The sequence below is a fragment of the Quercus robur genome, chromosome 2 (genome assembly GCF_932294415.1).
Source record: "Quercus robur chromosome 2, dhQueRobu3.1, whole genome shotgun sequence".
Lineage (NCBI taxonomy): Eukaryota > Viridiplantae > Streptophyta > Magnoliopsida > Fagales > Fagaceae > Quercus > Quercus robur.
In genome coordinates, this window is record NC_065535.1 from 3108581 (window position 1) to 3123173 (window position 14593).

At 33.8% G+C, this 14593-nt stretch overlaps 1 protein-coding gene and 1 pseudogene across 1 annotated transcript; both read left to right on the top strand.

The window, feature by feature from the left end:
* The first annotated feature begins 2797 nt into the window (after positions 1–2797).
* LOC126709621 (probable LRR receptor-like serine/threonine-protein kinase At3g47570) lies at positions 2798–6188 on the top strand. Its single transcript, XM_050409932.1, has 2 exons — positions 2798–5453; positions 5694–6188. The coding sequence occupies exons 1-2, from the start codon at positions 2798–2800 to the stop codon at positions 6080–6082; spliced, it is 3045 nt and encodes a 1014-aa protein (XP_050265889.1). The 3' UTR covers positions 6083–6188.
* A 5933-nt stretch (positions 6189–12121) lies between these two features.
* On the top strand, positions 12122–13146 carry LOC126716186 (putative receptor protein kinase ZmPK1; annotated as a pseudogene).
* The last annotated feature ends 1447 nt before the right edge of the window (positions 13147–14593 follow it).

Genomic DNA, 14593 nt, shown 5'->3' on the forward strand with positions numbered 1-14593 from the left:
AGCTTTGGTGAACAACTTTTCTTCACTTGTTTATTGGTCCAATCTTCATGGCTTTAATACTAGACTTGAACAACATGTTTCTTGAAGTATTAAACACATCCTAAATCTACCCAAATAAAAGTAAAGTGCGTTTTGTCAAAGGATTAGCCAATTACATAAAATATGTCTTTAACACTAGTTTGTACATGTACTCAAGGGTTAATAAAAGAAATTGATATTTGTTGTTTGTGTACCCTCTATAGCTTAGTTTAGCACTGTCATGCATTGCTTTTGCATTTTATTTATTTAACATAATGTGTATTTTTTGTTTTTGGTCATTAAAATTTTGAAAAACCAAAAAGATTGTTTTGTATTACACATCATGAATATATAATTGAGGTTGGCCTATTATCTTTGCCTAACATGCCTGTGTATTTTTGAGTTTTGGGATTTGAAGGATGATGAAAATGGTGAGTTTTCTCTTTATTTGTGTTTATGTGTGTTATCTTGGAGGGTGGTAGTTCGGTAGTAATTGTTTAGTGTGATGTTTATTTTACACCATATGTTTACACACGATTACAAATTTTCTGTAGTACTTTTTGTGTTCCACTTTATATTCCATCAATCACAACTTGCCATATATTTGCTTAACTTTCCTTATAGAATAGCTAAAGCTTAAAACAGAAAAAAAAAAAAAAAAAAATTAATTAAATACATGACAAGTTGTGATTAATGGAAAATAAAATGAAACACAAAATTAAAAATGATTTAATGCTTTCTCCACACAACAATAAAATAATAATAAAGAAGAAGAAAGATTTGGTGAGTAACATGAATTGTGAGTCACTTGAGCAGTGATTATTATTATTATTTAAATAAACTAACTCATTGTTTTAAAAAGTTGTGATAATATAAATGAGAAAAAGGAAAATATCAGAGTTTTCATAATTAATGATTCAGCCTTATAACTTACATCTATGGCACAAGAGCTTAAGGTGGATAATGTTAGATTTCTCATTCACTTTTCTTAATAATATATATATATATATATATATCTAAAAGTTGAAGCGTAGTATTTATTGTTGCTATGCTCTTATTAAGCCACATCAACAGCCACATCATCTATCTAGCTATTTCCAACCATTTCTCTCCACTACCTTTTTATCTCTCCACTACACTCAACTTTAATGTCATTCTTCATCTATCCCTTCCACTTCCTTTTATTTTGGCTCTTCTTATCCCTATTATATTACTATAAATATGTCATTTTCTCTCCCATTCTATACATATTTTCCTACATGAAAATGGTTATTACTCTCTCTTTCTTTCATGTTTTATTTTTGTGTGAATTTTTTATTTTTTATTTATTTCTACTTTAGTAAACGAAACACAATCAATAGTTTGAAGCAACTCCTACAATAAGAAAAATTATAAATATGATGATCTCTTTTAAGAGAGGGAAATTTTTGAATAATATATTTGAAACTTAAATAATTTAGTTGTGCAGAAAAAAAATTAGGAAAATATAATGCACAAAAACATAATTTAGCAAAATATGGACCGCCTAAAAAATGAATAATATCAATCAAACAAATTCAAATAATAAAATGATGATATATTTTTAGAGATAGTTAAATGAAAAACAATTTTAGAAATTGAAATTTTTCAAGAGAACAAATTATTTTCTACAAAATTTAAATAACAAATTATATATTATACCATAACTATAAATTAATTATCTATTTCCACACATCGTGTGGGTTTGCGACTAATTTAAAATAAAAATCAATAATAATTTTGAATTTAAATTGAATGCTAATTGCTTTCAATCCTATAAATTTCTCTAACAATCAATTCTTTAATTGATTAACCAATTTTATAACTTTTTCCGACAATTAATATCATAATTTAGTCTTAAATCACATAAAAAGTTAATTGTATTTTCCAACAATTCCATTAAAAATAGGCCTAGCCACTACAAATAGCTAATGAAACTAATCAGTCATCACTATCTCATAGGTACTTTGCGACCATAACATGTTACTCGAAAGCGCCACTTAAAAAATCTTCAATTTTTGGGTTGAAATCTGCCTCTCTCTCTCTCTTTTTCTATTTCTTTTTTTGGTTGAGAAAAACAGAATTAAGTTAAGGGTCCATTCTAGATGTGTTTTCTACGATTGATAAGACCATTAATTTATGAAGATCACATCGTTCAACAATGTCGGCCTAATAGGTATTCTCGAACACCAGTGCCTTGTGATTTTTGCATTAGATGGGCCTCTTTTCTTTCCACATGGTAGATATATAAGGTGTGTAGTGAGTACAAACAAATTGATCATGGATTTTAGAAGGATCTTTAGTTAGAACTTTTTGACCGTCGTCTAGAAATTTAGCCTATTTCTTGTGAATTTGCTGCAGGATGCTTGCAATTGTCATGTTTAGGTAATTTTTTCTACCGAGTGTGTTTGCCAAACAATAAATCCAAGGATATACACCGCATTGGAAGGATGGGTCTATCTGCAATGTACAATTTACACTGTACTGTTCAAGTAAACCTACCATTGTCTTACAACATAAAAGTCTTTCAAAGTGAACCACCAAGCTTAGACTTTTTATTTTTCAGTTTTCTAACAAGTATCTTTCATTGACCAAGTCATAGAACAATAAGTGAACCAAGTGCACGACACTAAAAAGTCTTAAAAGAACCCCACAGGCCACAGAAAAAAATTAACCAGCCCCAGCATGCAATTGGATTGTTATAAATAGTAAATACTCATCGCTTGTGTTCCCTCTAACTCAAAAACAAAAACCAAGAATAATGGCTTCCCCATCCCATCTAATACTTCAGTCTACCTTATTATTTGTCCTTATATTTTGCAAATGCATATTTCTTGAAGTAGAGTCTCAGTCTGCCACCTTAAGTATTGTTACAGATAAAGAAGCCTTGATCTCATTCAAGTCTAGAATAATAGAGCCTTTCAACCCTCTGTCTTCTTGGGACCAAAAAAACTCACCCCCTTGCAATTGGACCGGAGTTGTGTGCAACAAGTCTGGCCAGAGAGTGGTTGGTCTTGATCTTTCAGGCTTTGGACTTAAAGGGTCCATCAGCCCTCATATTGGTAACCTCTCTTTCCTACGTTCCCTTCAACTTGGACAAAACCAATTTACAGGTATGCTTCCTGATCAAATTGTCAATCTTTTCCATGTGAGAGTTCTTAACTTGAGCTCCAACAGGCTAGAAGGTGTGCTGCCCTCAAATATAAGCCAATTGACTGAGCTCCAAGTCCTAGACTTGTCTGAAAACAAGAATATCACAGGAAGAATTCCTGAAGAGGTTAGCTACTTGAAAAATCTAGAAGTGTTAAAGTTGGCAAGAAACTACCTTTATGGTGCAATTCCATCAGCCATAGGTAACCTTTCTTCACTCATCAATTTAAACTTAGGCACCAACACTCTTAGTGGTGCAATACCAAGTGACTTAGGCCGCCTTCAAAATTTGAAGGAACTTGATCTTAATATTAACAATTTTTCTGGCACAGTTCCACCATCAATATACAACATATCCTCCCTAGTTTCTTTGGCCTTAGCTTCAAACAACCTATGGGGTGAAATTCCTAGAGATGTTGGAATTAAACTCCCAAACCTTTTAGTTTTCAACTTCTGCATTAACAAGTTCACAGGAAAAATTCCATGGTCTTTGTACAATCTAACCAATATAAAAATTATCCACGTAGCAGACAACCTTTTGGAAGGAACAATACCACCAGATCTAGGAAATCTTCCATTCCTTGAAATGTACGATATTTGTTTTAATAAGATTGTTAGTGAGGATGGTCTTAGTTTCATTACTTCTTTGAAAAATAGCACTCGTCTCAAATTCCTTGCAATTGGTGGCAATCATTTGGAGGGTGTGATTCCTGGATCAATAGGCAATCTTTCTAAGGCTCTCTCAAAGCTGTACATGGGAGAAACTCATATTTATGGTAACATACCCACCTCAATTGTTCATCTTAGTGGCCTTACTTTGCTAAATTTGAGCTACAATTCACTTTCAGGTGAAATCCCACCTGAAATTGGCCATTTGGAGGAATTGCAAATGTTGGTTTTGGCAGGAAATCAATTATCTGGTAGTGTTCCAAATTCCCTAGGCAATCTCCAAAAATTAAACCAAATTGATTTATCAGGGAATAGTTTGGTGGGTAATATACCAACAAGTTTTGGGAACTTCCAGAAACTTCTATCCATGGACTTATCCAACAACAAGTTTAGTGGAAAAATAACTAGAGAAATTTTCAGTCTCCCTAGTTTGAGCACTATTTTGAATCTGTCAAATAACTTTTTAAGTGGAGCTTTACCCGAAGAAGTATCTCTTCTAGTAAATGTTGTCACCATTGACCTTTCTAACAACCTTTTTTCTGGTAATATTCCCAGCTCAATCAGAAAAAGTAAGAGCTTGCAAAAATTATTGTTGGGTAGGAATGTACTTTCAGGTCCAATTCCTAGTACTTTAGAAGAAGTGAGAGGCCTTGACACTCTAGATCTCTCTTCCAACCAACTTTCTGGCTCCATTCCTGTTGAACTCCAAAACCTTCAAGCACTTCAGTCCTTGAACCTATCTTTCAATAATTTGGAAGGGGTAGTTCCCAAAGGCGGAGTTTTTGGAAATCTCTCTAAAGTCCATTTGGAAGGCAACCCAAAGCTTTGTTTGTATTTGGCTTGTGTCAAAACTCAAAGCAATGGAAGAAAGGTAACCAAAGTTATTGTTATTACTAGTGTATTGGTATCATTAGCCCTATGCTTCATACTTGGCTCACTGTTCTACTTGAAGAGAAGTAAATCAAAGATTACAAGAACTTCTGAGTTGGTGAAAGGACAACATCAAATGGTCTCATACAATGACCTACGTCAAGCAACTGGAAACTTCAACCCAGAAAACTTTCTTGGAAATGGGAGCTTTGGGTTTGTATATAAAGGCTATCTAAGGCAAGGAATTGCTGTAGCAGTTAAGGTCCTTGACACTCAGAGGACAAGCTCTTGGAAGAGTTTTCTTGCAGAGTGCGAGGCTCTGAGGAATGTAAGGCACCGGAACCTTGTTAAGCTGATCACATCATGCTCTAGCATAGACTTCAAGAACATGGAATTTCTAGCTCTGGTTTATGAATATCTGAGTAATGGCAGCTTAGAGGACTGGGTCAATGGTAAGAGGAAGAATGCAAATGGGGATGTGTTGAATGTTGTGGAGAGATTGAATGTGGCCATTGATGTTGCCTGTGCATTGGATTACTTGCACCATGACTGTGAAGTTCCAGTGGTGCATTGTGATTTGAAGCCCAGCAACATTCTTTTGAGTGAAGACATGACTGCCAAGGTTGGAGACTTTGGGCTAGCAAGGTTGCTGATGCAAAGAACAGACATTGAACATTCTATTAGCCGTACAAATGTTCTAAAGGGTTCCATAGGATACATACCTCCAGGTTAGTACTACTACAAAATTATAGAGATACTTTATACTTCACCAATTGCACAATGCTTAATATATATATATATATATAAGTAGTCAATTAAGAACCTTTGTTTCTTTCTTTTCTTTTTAATCTTAAGTCCTAACAACATGAAGAAATCATGATAGAATAAAAATCTTATGTCTCACTTATATGTAAAATTAGGTGTGTTTTTAAAGTTTTTATTAACATACTGAATTAACTATGATGTAGAGTACGGCATGGGGGAGAAACCATCAACCGCTGGAGATGTATATAGCTTTGGTATAATGCTGCTAGAGCTCTTTACTGGGAAAAGACCAACACATGAGAGCTTCATTGGAGACCTAAACCTAGTCAGATGGGTGCAATCAGCTTTTCCTGCCAACATAATGCAAGTACTCGACCCAGAGATGCTACAACTTATGAGCAGCCTTTATCATAATGACCAACCCATAAGCCCTGATGTTCAACATGGTTGCCTGATCATAATCCTCGGGGTAGGGTTATCTTGCACAGTTGAATCTTCTGATGGTCGCATTAGCATTAGGAGTGCTCTACAAAATTTGAAGTCTGCAAGGGAAACCCTTTTAAACCAGCTCCCATTGAGAATGCCAAATTGAATGATATTTGTTAGAACTAAGTTAATAATGAGTATGTATGTGTCACGTTCTTGAGTACCATATGCTAAATTCTAGAGTTTATAAAAAATATGCAAAATTCTAGATCTTTGTATTCTCTATAATTTTCTCTACCTTTAGCAGGGTTCTCAATTTAGAAATTATCAAAATATACTTATCTTTTCACTGCATGTGTGAATCTTTTGTAAGGAAATCACACACCTCCATTTTTCTCCCAAGAAAAAAAATTCACGAATTTCCATGATTTGATGATGAGTCGTCCGTTGAAATCTTAAAAGAAAACCATTGATTTTTCAAATACATAATCTCTTTTCACAACCTGAATTTAATAAAACCCCAACAGTTCTCTCTCTCTTGTCCCTCTGTTTTTGTCCTCTCCACAATCTCTCTCTCACGCCAATAACAACAACAACAAAGTTTCTTGGCATTTAGATTTGCAACCGGGACAAATTTGATTGAGTGTGGCCCAAAAAAAAAAAAAAATTGGAAGATAAATGTTCAACCTCCAGACAAATTTGATTGAGTGACAACTTTGAAGAATATTTTTATTTTGAGGTGATCACTATGAAGAATCTTTATAAATATACAGGAGATTCAACAAGAAATTGTTGGCTGTAAGTCTCAGTTGGAAGATATGGAGAACCAGATAAGGTATCCATTTATTGGCACTTGTACAAATTATCCTCCTTTAACTCTAATATGAAATTTCTTACTTTTTAGTATTTTCAATGGAAATATTCAATGTTTAAATTCCCTCTTTTCAATTATTGAATTATTCAAAAAACTAAAAACTATGATATGAAATTTGTAAAATCTTATCTTTTAAATGAGTGAATTGAATTTGTTTTACCTATCATTAATAATTTAAAAAGATAAAAAGAAATAATGGTTGTGAATGTTTGTTTATAAATTTATAAAATTGTAAAGTTTAATCCATTCATTTCAAAAATAAGAACTTCATAGTAGAGAAACCTCTATTACCTAAGAGTAGCCCGTCTCTATATATGACTACATTTTCTGTTTCTCTACTTATGAAATTTTGGAAAAAGAATAAGAAAATATATACAAAGTTAAAAAAAAAACCAAATATACAACACAATGACACCAATATGCACCATCACTAATTCTCCAAAAAAAAAAAAAAACATTACTACTTGAAGACTGTACAAACAAAGAATCAAATTAAAAATTAAAGAAAGCCAAAAGATTACTTGAAAATCAAGGAGAAAATCATTAAACCAATTATCAAAGCTACAAAGAAAACAGGGAAATAGAGAAAAGAGTCTATCCAAGGAGACCATGAAAGAGAGACTAAAATTTGAGAGAGAAATTTTGGAGTCAATAGATATGAGAGAGGAGTAAATTTGTAATTAATAGATATATTTGAATTTTAAAATAAGTGTGGGTATGAGAAAGAGGGAAACACAAAAAAAGAGATAGTTGTGGGTGAGAGAGAAATTGAGATGAGAAAAAATAGGGAGATAGATGTAAGTGAGAGAAAGAGGGAAACTGAGGAAGAGAGAGAGAGAGAGGCGTGGGTGAGTAAGAGAAATTGAGATGAGAAAAAATAGGGAGATAGATGTGAGTGAGAGAAAGAGAGAGAGAGAGAGAGATGGAAAAAAAAAAAGGGAGATAGAAGTGAGTGAGAGAAAGAAGGAAAGTGAGATGAAAAGAGAGAGAGAGAGAGAGAGAGAGAGAGAGAGAGAGAGATAGGTGTGTGGGCGAGATGAGAGAAGAAAAAAAAAAAAAAAAAAAAAAAAGAGGGAAACTAAGAGTCTAAGATTATGAAGAAAAAAAAAAAGAGACATACGCGTGAGTAAGAGAGAGGGGACTGACCATGTATAAAACTCCATTATTCCATCATTACCAATGCTCAAAAATTCATCACCCATCACAACCATATATCAAACAGGTCAGGCTTAAGTTTAGTATCCAGTAATATTGGACCTATACTGAGATGATGACATGTGTCCATTTTTGGACACGTGTCACCATTTGACCAGGTCCAGTGCACTGGATGCATTGGACCTAAACCAAGTCCATATCAAACACCATCAACTTTCACCCACATTCAAAATCCAATTGCACCACTACCAACTACGATAGATGCCATGTACAATATAAGAAACTCCCAAATTCACAATTATTTCCCATTAATCGCCCAACTTTAATTAACCTTTTTCCCAATCTCGCGTTTGAACTCCAAAATCTCCATATTCAGCATCGCAATTGTACATAATCAAATAGCTATTGAAAAATAAATAAACATCGAATTAACCTAGCTACATCGCATGCAAAACCAACCAAATAGTTTTTAATATTCATATGGGGCGAGTTTTCTAGGTGAAATTTTATTTAATACTCGTATGTAAAGCTGTTGATACGCCTTACAACAATAGCGGCAATTTAGTTCAAAATTAAAGGGTTTAATTTAACATTAGAAAAGTGAGGGGGACAAAATGCGATTGACAAAATATGCCTTATAACCCTTTTGATTTTCTCCCTTTTCTCCTAGAGACCAGCCACAAAGTGTGACTGAAATCTTTCCGCCACCAACAACTCTTCATGGACAAAATATGAATCTTCATGATCAAACGAGCCTAAGAGCATCCACAGTGGTGGATCTATAATTTTCGCTATTTAGCATCAATAAAAGTTACTTTATCTATTTTACCTATACACATATTGCAGCAATGGATTTATTTTAACTTTCAACACAATAAAATAATATAAACATCACAATAAAATATTATAACCACTACAATAAAATAATATATACCAATACCAAAAAAAACCCACAGCACCAACCACAACCACCACCACCACCACCACCAGTCCACAGCAAGGAAAAAAAAAAAGAAAAAAACCCAAATCTCGAATCTTTTTCCTCAGCCACAGCCACAGCCACAACCACCACCACCACCACCAGTCCATAGCAGGGGAAAAAAAAAACAAACAAACAAACCCAAAGCTTGATCGATCGAAAAACCCACGAAACCCACGACGAGGAAAGCAGCGGCGGCTTCGACAATGAAACCCAGAGCTTGGATCAATAATCAACGATGAAACCCAGCGACAGCTTGGGGCTTGGGGACGGACTAGGCGAGCTGGGCGATGGGGCTTGGGGAGATCGGCGATGGGACTTGAGGTGGGTCGGCAAGCTGGGTCAGCGGAACAGATCAGCGATGAAGGAGCTGGCCGGCGAGCTAGAGAGAAAAAAAAATTGAGGAAGAAAGAAGAAAGGAGAAGCCGGAGAGAGAGAGAGAGAGAGAGAGAGAGAGAGAGAGAGGGAAAAGGAAATGAAAAAAATAAACAAAACAATATTATTTTAATCCGGGGATGAATAAAAAAAAAAAAATTAGATGTCTGCTACAGTGCACATCTATAGATAGATGTACACTGTAGCAGTTCAGCTAAAAATTTTACCTATGCCTCCACTGCTGCATGGCCGTTTTTGGTATTTTGGTGGAGCTAAAATAGCATTATAGCTATTTAGCTCCACTGCTACAAATGCTCTGAAGTGGAATGGTAAACAATAATAATTTACAGCGTATTGTTTTGGACAAGTTATTGATGTCAACTTGTCCCCATGGGCAGAGTTTTACCCGGTAGGTACTTAATTTGGATACAATAACATTGAGTGCAAGATAGATATATATATATATATATATATATATATTTTTTTTTTTTTTTTTTTTGTGCTGTGAGTGCAAGATATATTAAATGTTAGGTTCAAATTATATGGCATAAATTTTGTTAATATTATCTTAATAATTTTTATTCATTTCTTTTAACAAATCACTTGATAGTCTCTTTATAACATTCAAATTTGCAAAATATGCTATTATAGATCAAGAGTTATTTCATCTACAAAATATTTAAAATTTAGTTGTTTTGCTCCATAAAATTATACACAAAACAGAACTCTTTGTATTTGCAAAATATATTATTACAAATCAATAGTTATCTCATCTACAAAATATTTAAAATTTAGTTGTTTTGCTCTGTAAATTATACACAGAACTGAACTCTCTATTTTTCTCTCTCCAAAATAATATAAATGCCTCTAAAATATCAAAATGTGTTCTACACTTTCAAAATGACTAAAATATCTTTAAACATTTAAAATAACCCAAAATACCTTCTACACTTTCAAAATGACTAAAATATCTTTAAACATTTAAAACTCCAAACCTCCCAAATGACCCCCTGCCCCTCCCCCCCAAAAAAAAAAACCCTTTGAAATGATTGAAATATCCTTGAATCCTCTAACAATACCAAAACACAACAAAAAATAATCTATAATAAATGATAATAAAAATATCTTGAAAACCTCAAAATAACAAAAATAAACCTAAATTGTCTAGAATGACCAAAATACATTCTAAACCTAAAAATGACCAAATTAAATACATCCAAACTTACAAAATAACTAAAATAATTTTAAAGTCTCTTAAAAGATCATAATGCCTTTAAAATGCCTGGTGTGATTGTAATACTTAATCCCTAAATCCACCAAAATGACAAAAATATCCACCCCTCTCCCCCCAAAAAAACAACAAATCATCAAAAAATTATTAAATCCACCTCCCATGTAACCTCTAAAATAACCATGATATGTCTAAACCTTTATGAATTGCCCTAAAGTTTTAACAGTCATACAAAAATAATTTCTAATTGTCATTTTGAAGGTTTCAAGTATTTGTAATTATGCATGTAAATGTGTACTTAGGTAATGATCATTCAATAAGTCCAGGGGGGAAAAGGTTTGAGCTGCGGGGTTAGTAACATGTAATTATCTTTCAAAAAGAAAAAGAAAAAAAGGTAATGAGAAGGCACCATTGTGCACTATTAAGGTAATGATCATTCAATAAGTCTCCAGAAGGAACTTTACACACATACACTTATATTAGGTTAATGTGGAATTCTATCTTAGATAAAATAAAGAACAAAATTTAGCTACAAAATTTGTTGTAGCCTAAAACTACAGTCTTACTCAATATCATTAACATTACTACATATTTTGAAAATCTAACCATTAAATTGCATGTTCTTTACGCTCTTAATACATATGTCAAATTTTACGACAATCAGATATTATTTACTATATAATCTATAAGATTATATTTTATACATAATTTTAAAATACAAAAACTTGCAATTTAAACAATTTATTGATGATATATTTGTTGATCTTTAATTTTTTAGAAATTTTGCAAGCATAAAAGATATAAAAAAAGTACTATTTATCCTAAAATAAAAGGTAAATGAGAGGTTGAACTAACCAAAACGAATAGGTTATATGGGTAAGAAAGTACTATTTATTTAACCCATGGTTTCTTTTTACAGTAGTTTTTTTTTTTTTTTTTTTTTTGGATACGTGTTTGATGGTTTTTATTAATTGTCTTAGGGACAGAGGTCAGAGGGAGGGTGGGTTGAGAACTTGAGAGGTGGGTTTCTCAAAATGACTTCTCAGACTCAAAATCTATGATTTTCTTCTTCTTCTTTTTTCTTCACTGCTGGCGTGTTGGATGCGTCGGAGCCGCGTCGGCGCGTGTCAAAAAAAAAAAAAAAAAAAAGGACACTCGCCGGACACCGGAATCCAGCGAGTCGTACCCGTTCTGATGTCCGACACCGACACGACGCCAAAAATGGCGTGTCCGTGCAACCTAGCTTTTTGCTGCTATCCCACGCTGACTTCTATGGGTATGATTTTGGGCTCTTTCCCAATTACACGTTTGATCAATGTATTAATTTATGCTTGCAAGCATGCAATTGCAAAGCATTCCAATACACCTTTTTCGAGGATACTAGCTCTTGGAATTGTTACCCTAAAACATTATTGTTGAATGGATATCGTTCTTCATATTTCAAAGGAGACATCTATTTGAAACTGCCAAAAAGCAAATACGATTCGTACGTCAATCATGCAAAACATTTCAGTTTAGTTTGCTCAAATGAAGTACGATAGAGTTGGCTAGAACGTATGTAAAAAGTCGTGTAAATGGGACAGTGAAATTCATGCTCTGGTTTGCCTATGGAGTGGGAGGACTTGAAGTTATATGTATCTTTGTGGTGTGGTGTCTTTTGATCAGAACCCAGAAAAGTTTAGTTGCAGACAAGCAAGGCTATGTTATTGCTGCCACAGGATTCAAAAAATTTACTTATGCTAAGCTAAAAAGGGCCACAAAGGGTTTTACTGAAGAGATTGGAAGAGGTGCGTGGGGAGTTGTATACAAAGGAGTATTGTCTGATAAGCGAGTTGCAGCAATCAAGCGTCTCAATGAAGCCAACCAAGGAGAAGGTGAATTTTTAGCCGAAGTAAGCATCATTGGAAGGATTAACCACAAGAACTTAATAGAGATGTGGGGTTATTGTGCTGACGGAAAGCATAAGCTTCTGGTGTACGAGTACATAGAGCATGGTTCTTTAGCTGAAAACCTCTCGGCCGGCACACTTTACTGGAAGAAAAGGTTTGAAATTGCTCAAGGCACTGCAAAAGGCCTAGCTTATTTGCACAAGGATTGCTTGGAATGGGTTTTACATTGCGATGTAAAACCTCAAAACATACTTCTAGATTCTAATTATCATCCAAAGGTGGCAGATTTTAGCTTGTCTAAACTGCAAAATAGAGGTGTTCTTCCTAATTCAACATTCTCAAAGATAAGAGGAACTCGAGGTTATATGACTCCAGAGTGGGTTTTTAATCTTCCTATTACCTCCAAAGTAGATGTTTACAATTATGGAATTGTTGTATTGGAGATGGTGACCAGAAAGGTCCAACTAGAAGTGTTCATAATATAGATGAAGTTGTGGAGATGGAACACGAAAGACTGGTTACATGGGTCAGGGAGAAAAAGAATGGAGAGGTTGCAAACTGGATTGAAGATATCATAGACCCCACAATGGTAGCCAAATGTGATATGGGTAAGATGGAAATTTTGGTTCAAATGGCTCTGCAGTGTGTAAAGGAAGACAAAGATGCAAGACCCACCATGAGCCAAGTGGTTGAGATGCTTCTTCACCATGAAAATGATCATCACTAACATGGTATGACAAATGTGGTCTTTTCATATTATGCTTAGTTTGATTTTCTCATTTGTATGTTCTCCTACTATTTGGTCCTGGACATCTCAGTTTATTGAACAATATCCTTTCCATTTTAAGTGTTTTAAATTTTATTTTATGGATTTAACAATATATAGAGACTACCACATCATTTAAACGTTTTAAATAACATGGTAGTTTGTATTTCTTTAATTTTGTAAAATTTAATCTTAACTATGAAATTGATCTATTTCAAATAAAGAGAATCTTTTTCTCTGTTTCATTTTCATGGAGTTGACTTCTGTATTGCATCATGTATCTTTTGTGAAAGCTTAAGTATTATGCAACTCTTTTGTCTTGTAATATATATTTTCTTGTGTCTTGTCCTTTATTAGAAATATATCTGTTAATGAGTATCTATGTAATAAGATCTCATTCTGGACTACAATATGCAGAATTTTAGATCCTTGTTGCTCTCTATAATTTTCTTTATCTTTAGCTGTTTGTTTTTAGACCCCTTAAGACACAACCAAATTAACCTAGTTAATTAGCCAAGTGATTACTTAGACAAATTATCAAATCTAGGTTAACACACATATATCATATTATTGTAAAGTGCGGAAAATAAAGAACACAACAATATGATAACCTAGGAAAATCAAATCAGTAAAAAACCTGGAGAGGATTTAACCTAGCTATCCTTAAGGTAAAACGAATCCACGATAAAAGAATTGAAGTTTACACAATAGTGACTTAGACCACTAACATCCTATTGCTACCTCAAGTAGGAAACTTACTACCATAATCACATGACAACTCCGAGTTCACGGACTACTTCTTTCTTGGATTCCCAACAAGTACAAGTACTCCCGCTTGTGTATCTTTAAGCTCTTGAATCAGCAACTAAATTGATCACCAAACTCTTGACATCAATCTTGAGATTGGAAACCCTAAGTATATGTGAAGGCAAACACCTCTAGATCTCACAGAAGATTCACACACACAGCATAAAGAGCAACCAGAAAACGTGGCTAGGGTTTTTCTTTTTATACTTAAGACAAAACATAAAACCCTATACGTCAAACAGGCTTAGACTGAGTTGGAAATTCTGCAAAAAAAAAAAAAAATCTACACGACTTTCAGTCGATCGAGTCTAATTTTCGATCGATCAAGCCAGGCAGATTTACACAATAAATCCTGCAGTAACTCGATTCCAATTTTACATAAAAACACATACTTTGGGCAAGTCTAAACAAGACTAAAAACGTTTTGATCATGGTTTGCCAACATTACAAAATGAGGTTCTAAAACATTAGTTCCTAATTCCTTAGAACCTAACAAACTCCCCCTTTGACAATCCGTGACAAAACACAAACTAAACAATTTGCTCAAAGTTACATAAAAACAGCCCATTACAAAAATATTGCCCAACACAACAAATTCAAC

Bases quoted from the DNA above. Each gene is read 5' to 3' on its own strand.
- LOC126709621 (XM_050409932.1), top strand. From the start codon at position 2,798: ATGGCTTCCCCATCCCATCTAATACTTCAGTCTACCTTATTATTTGTC. The intron at 5,454-5,693 runs GTTAGTACTACT...ACTATGATGTAG, and splicing joins CATAGGATACATACCTCCAG to AGTACGGCATGGGGGAGAAA.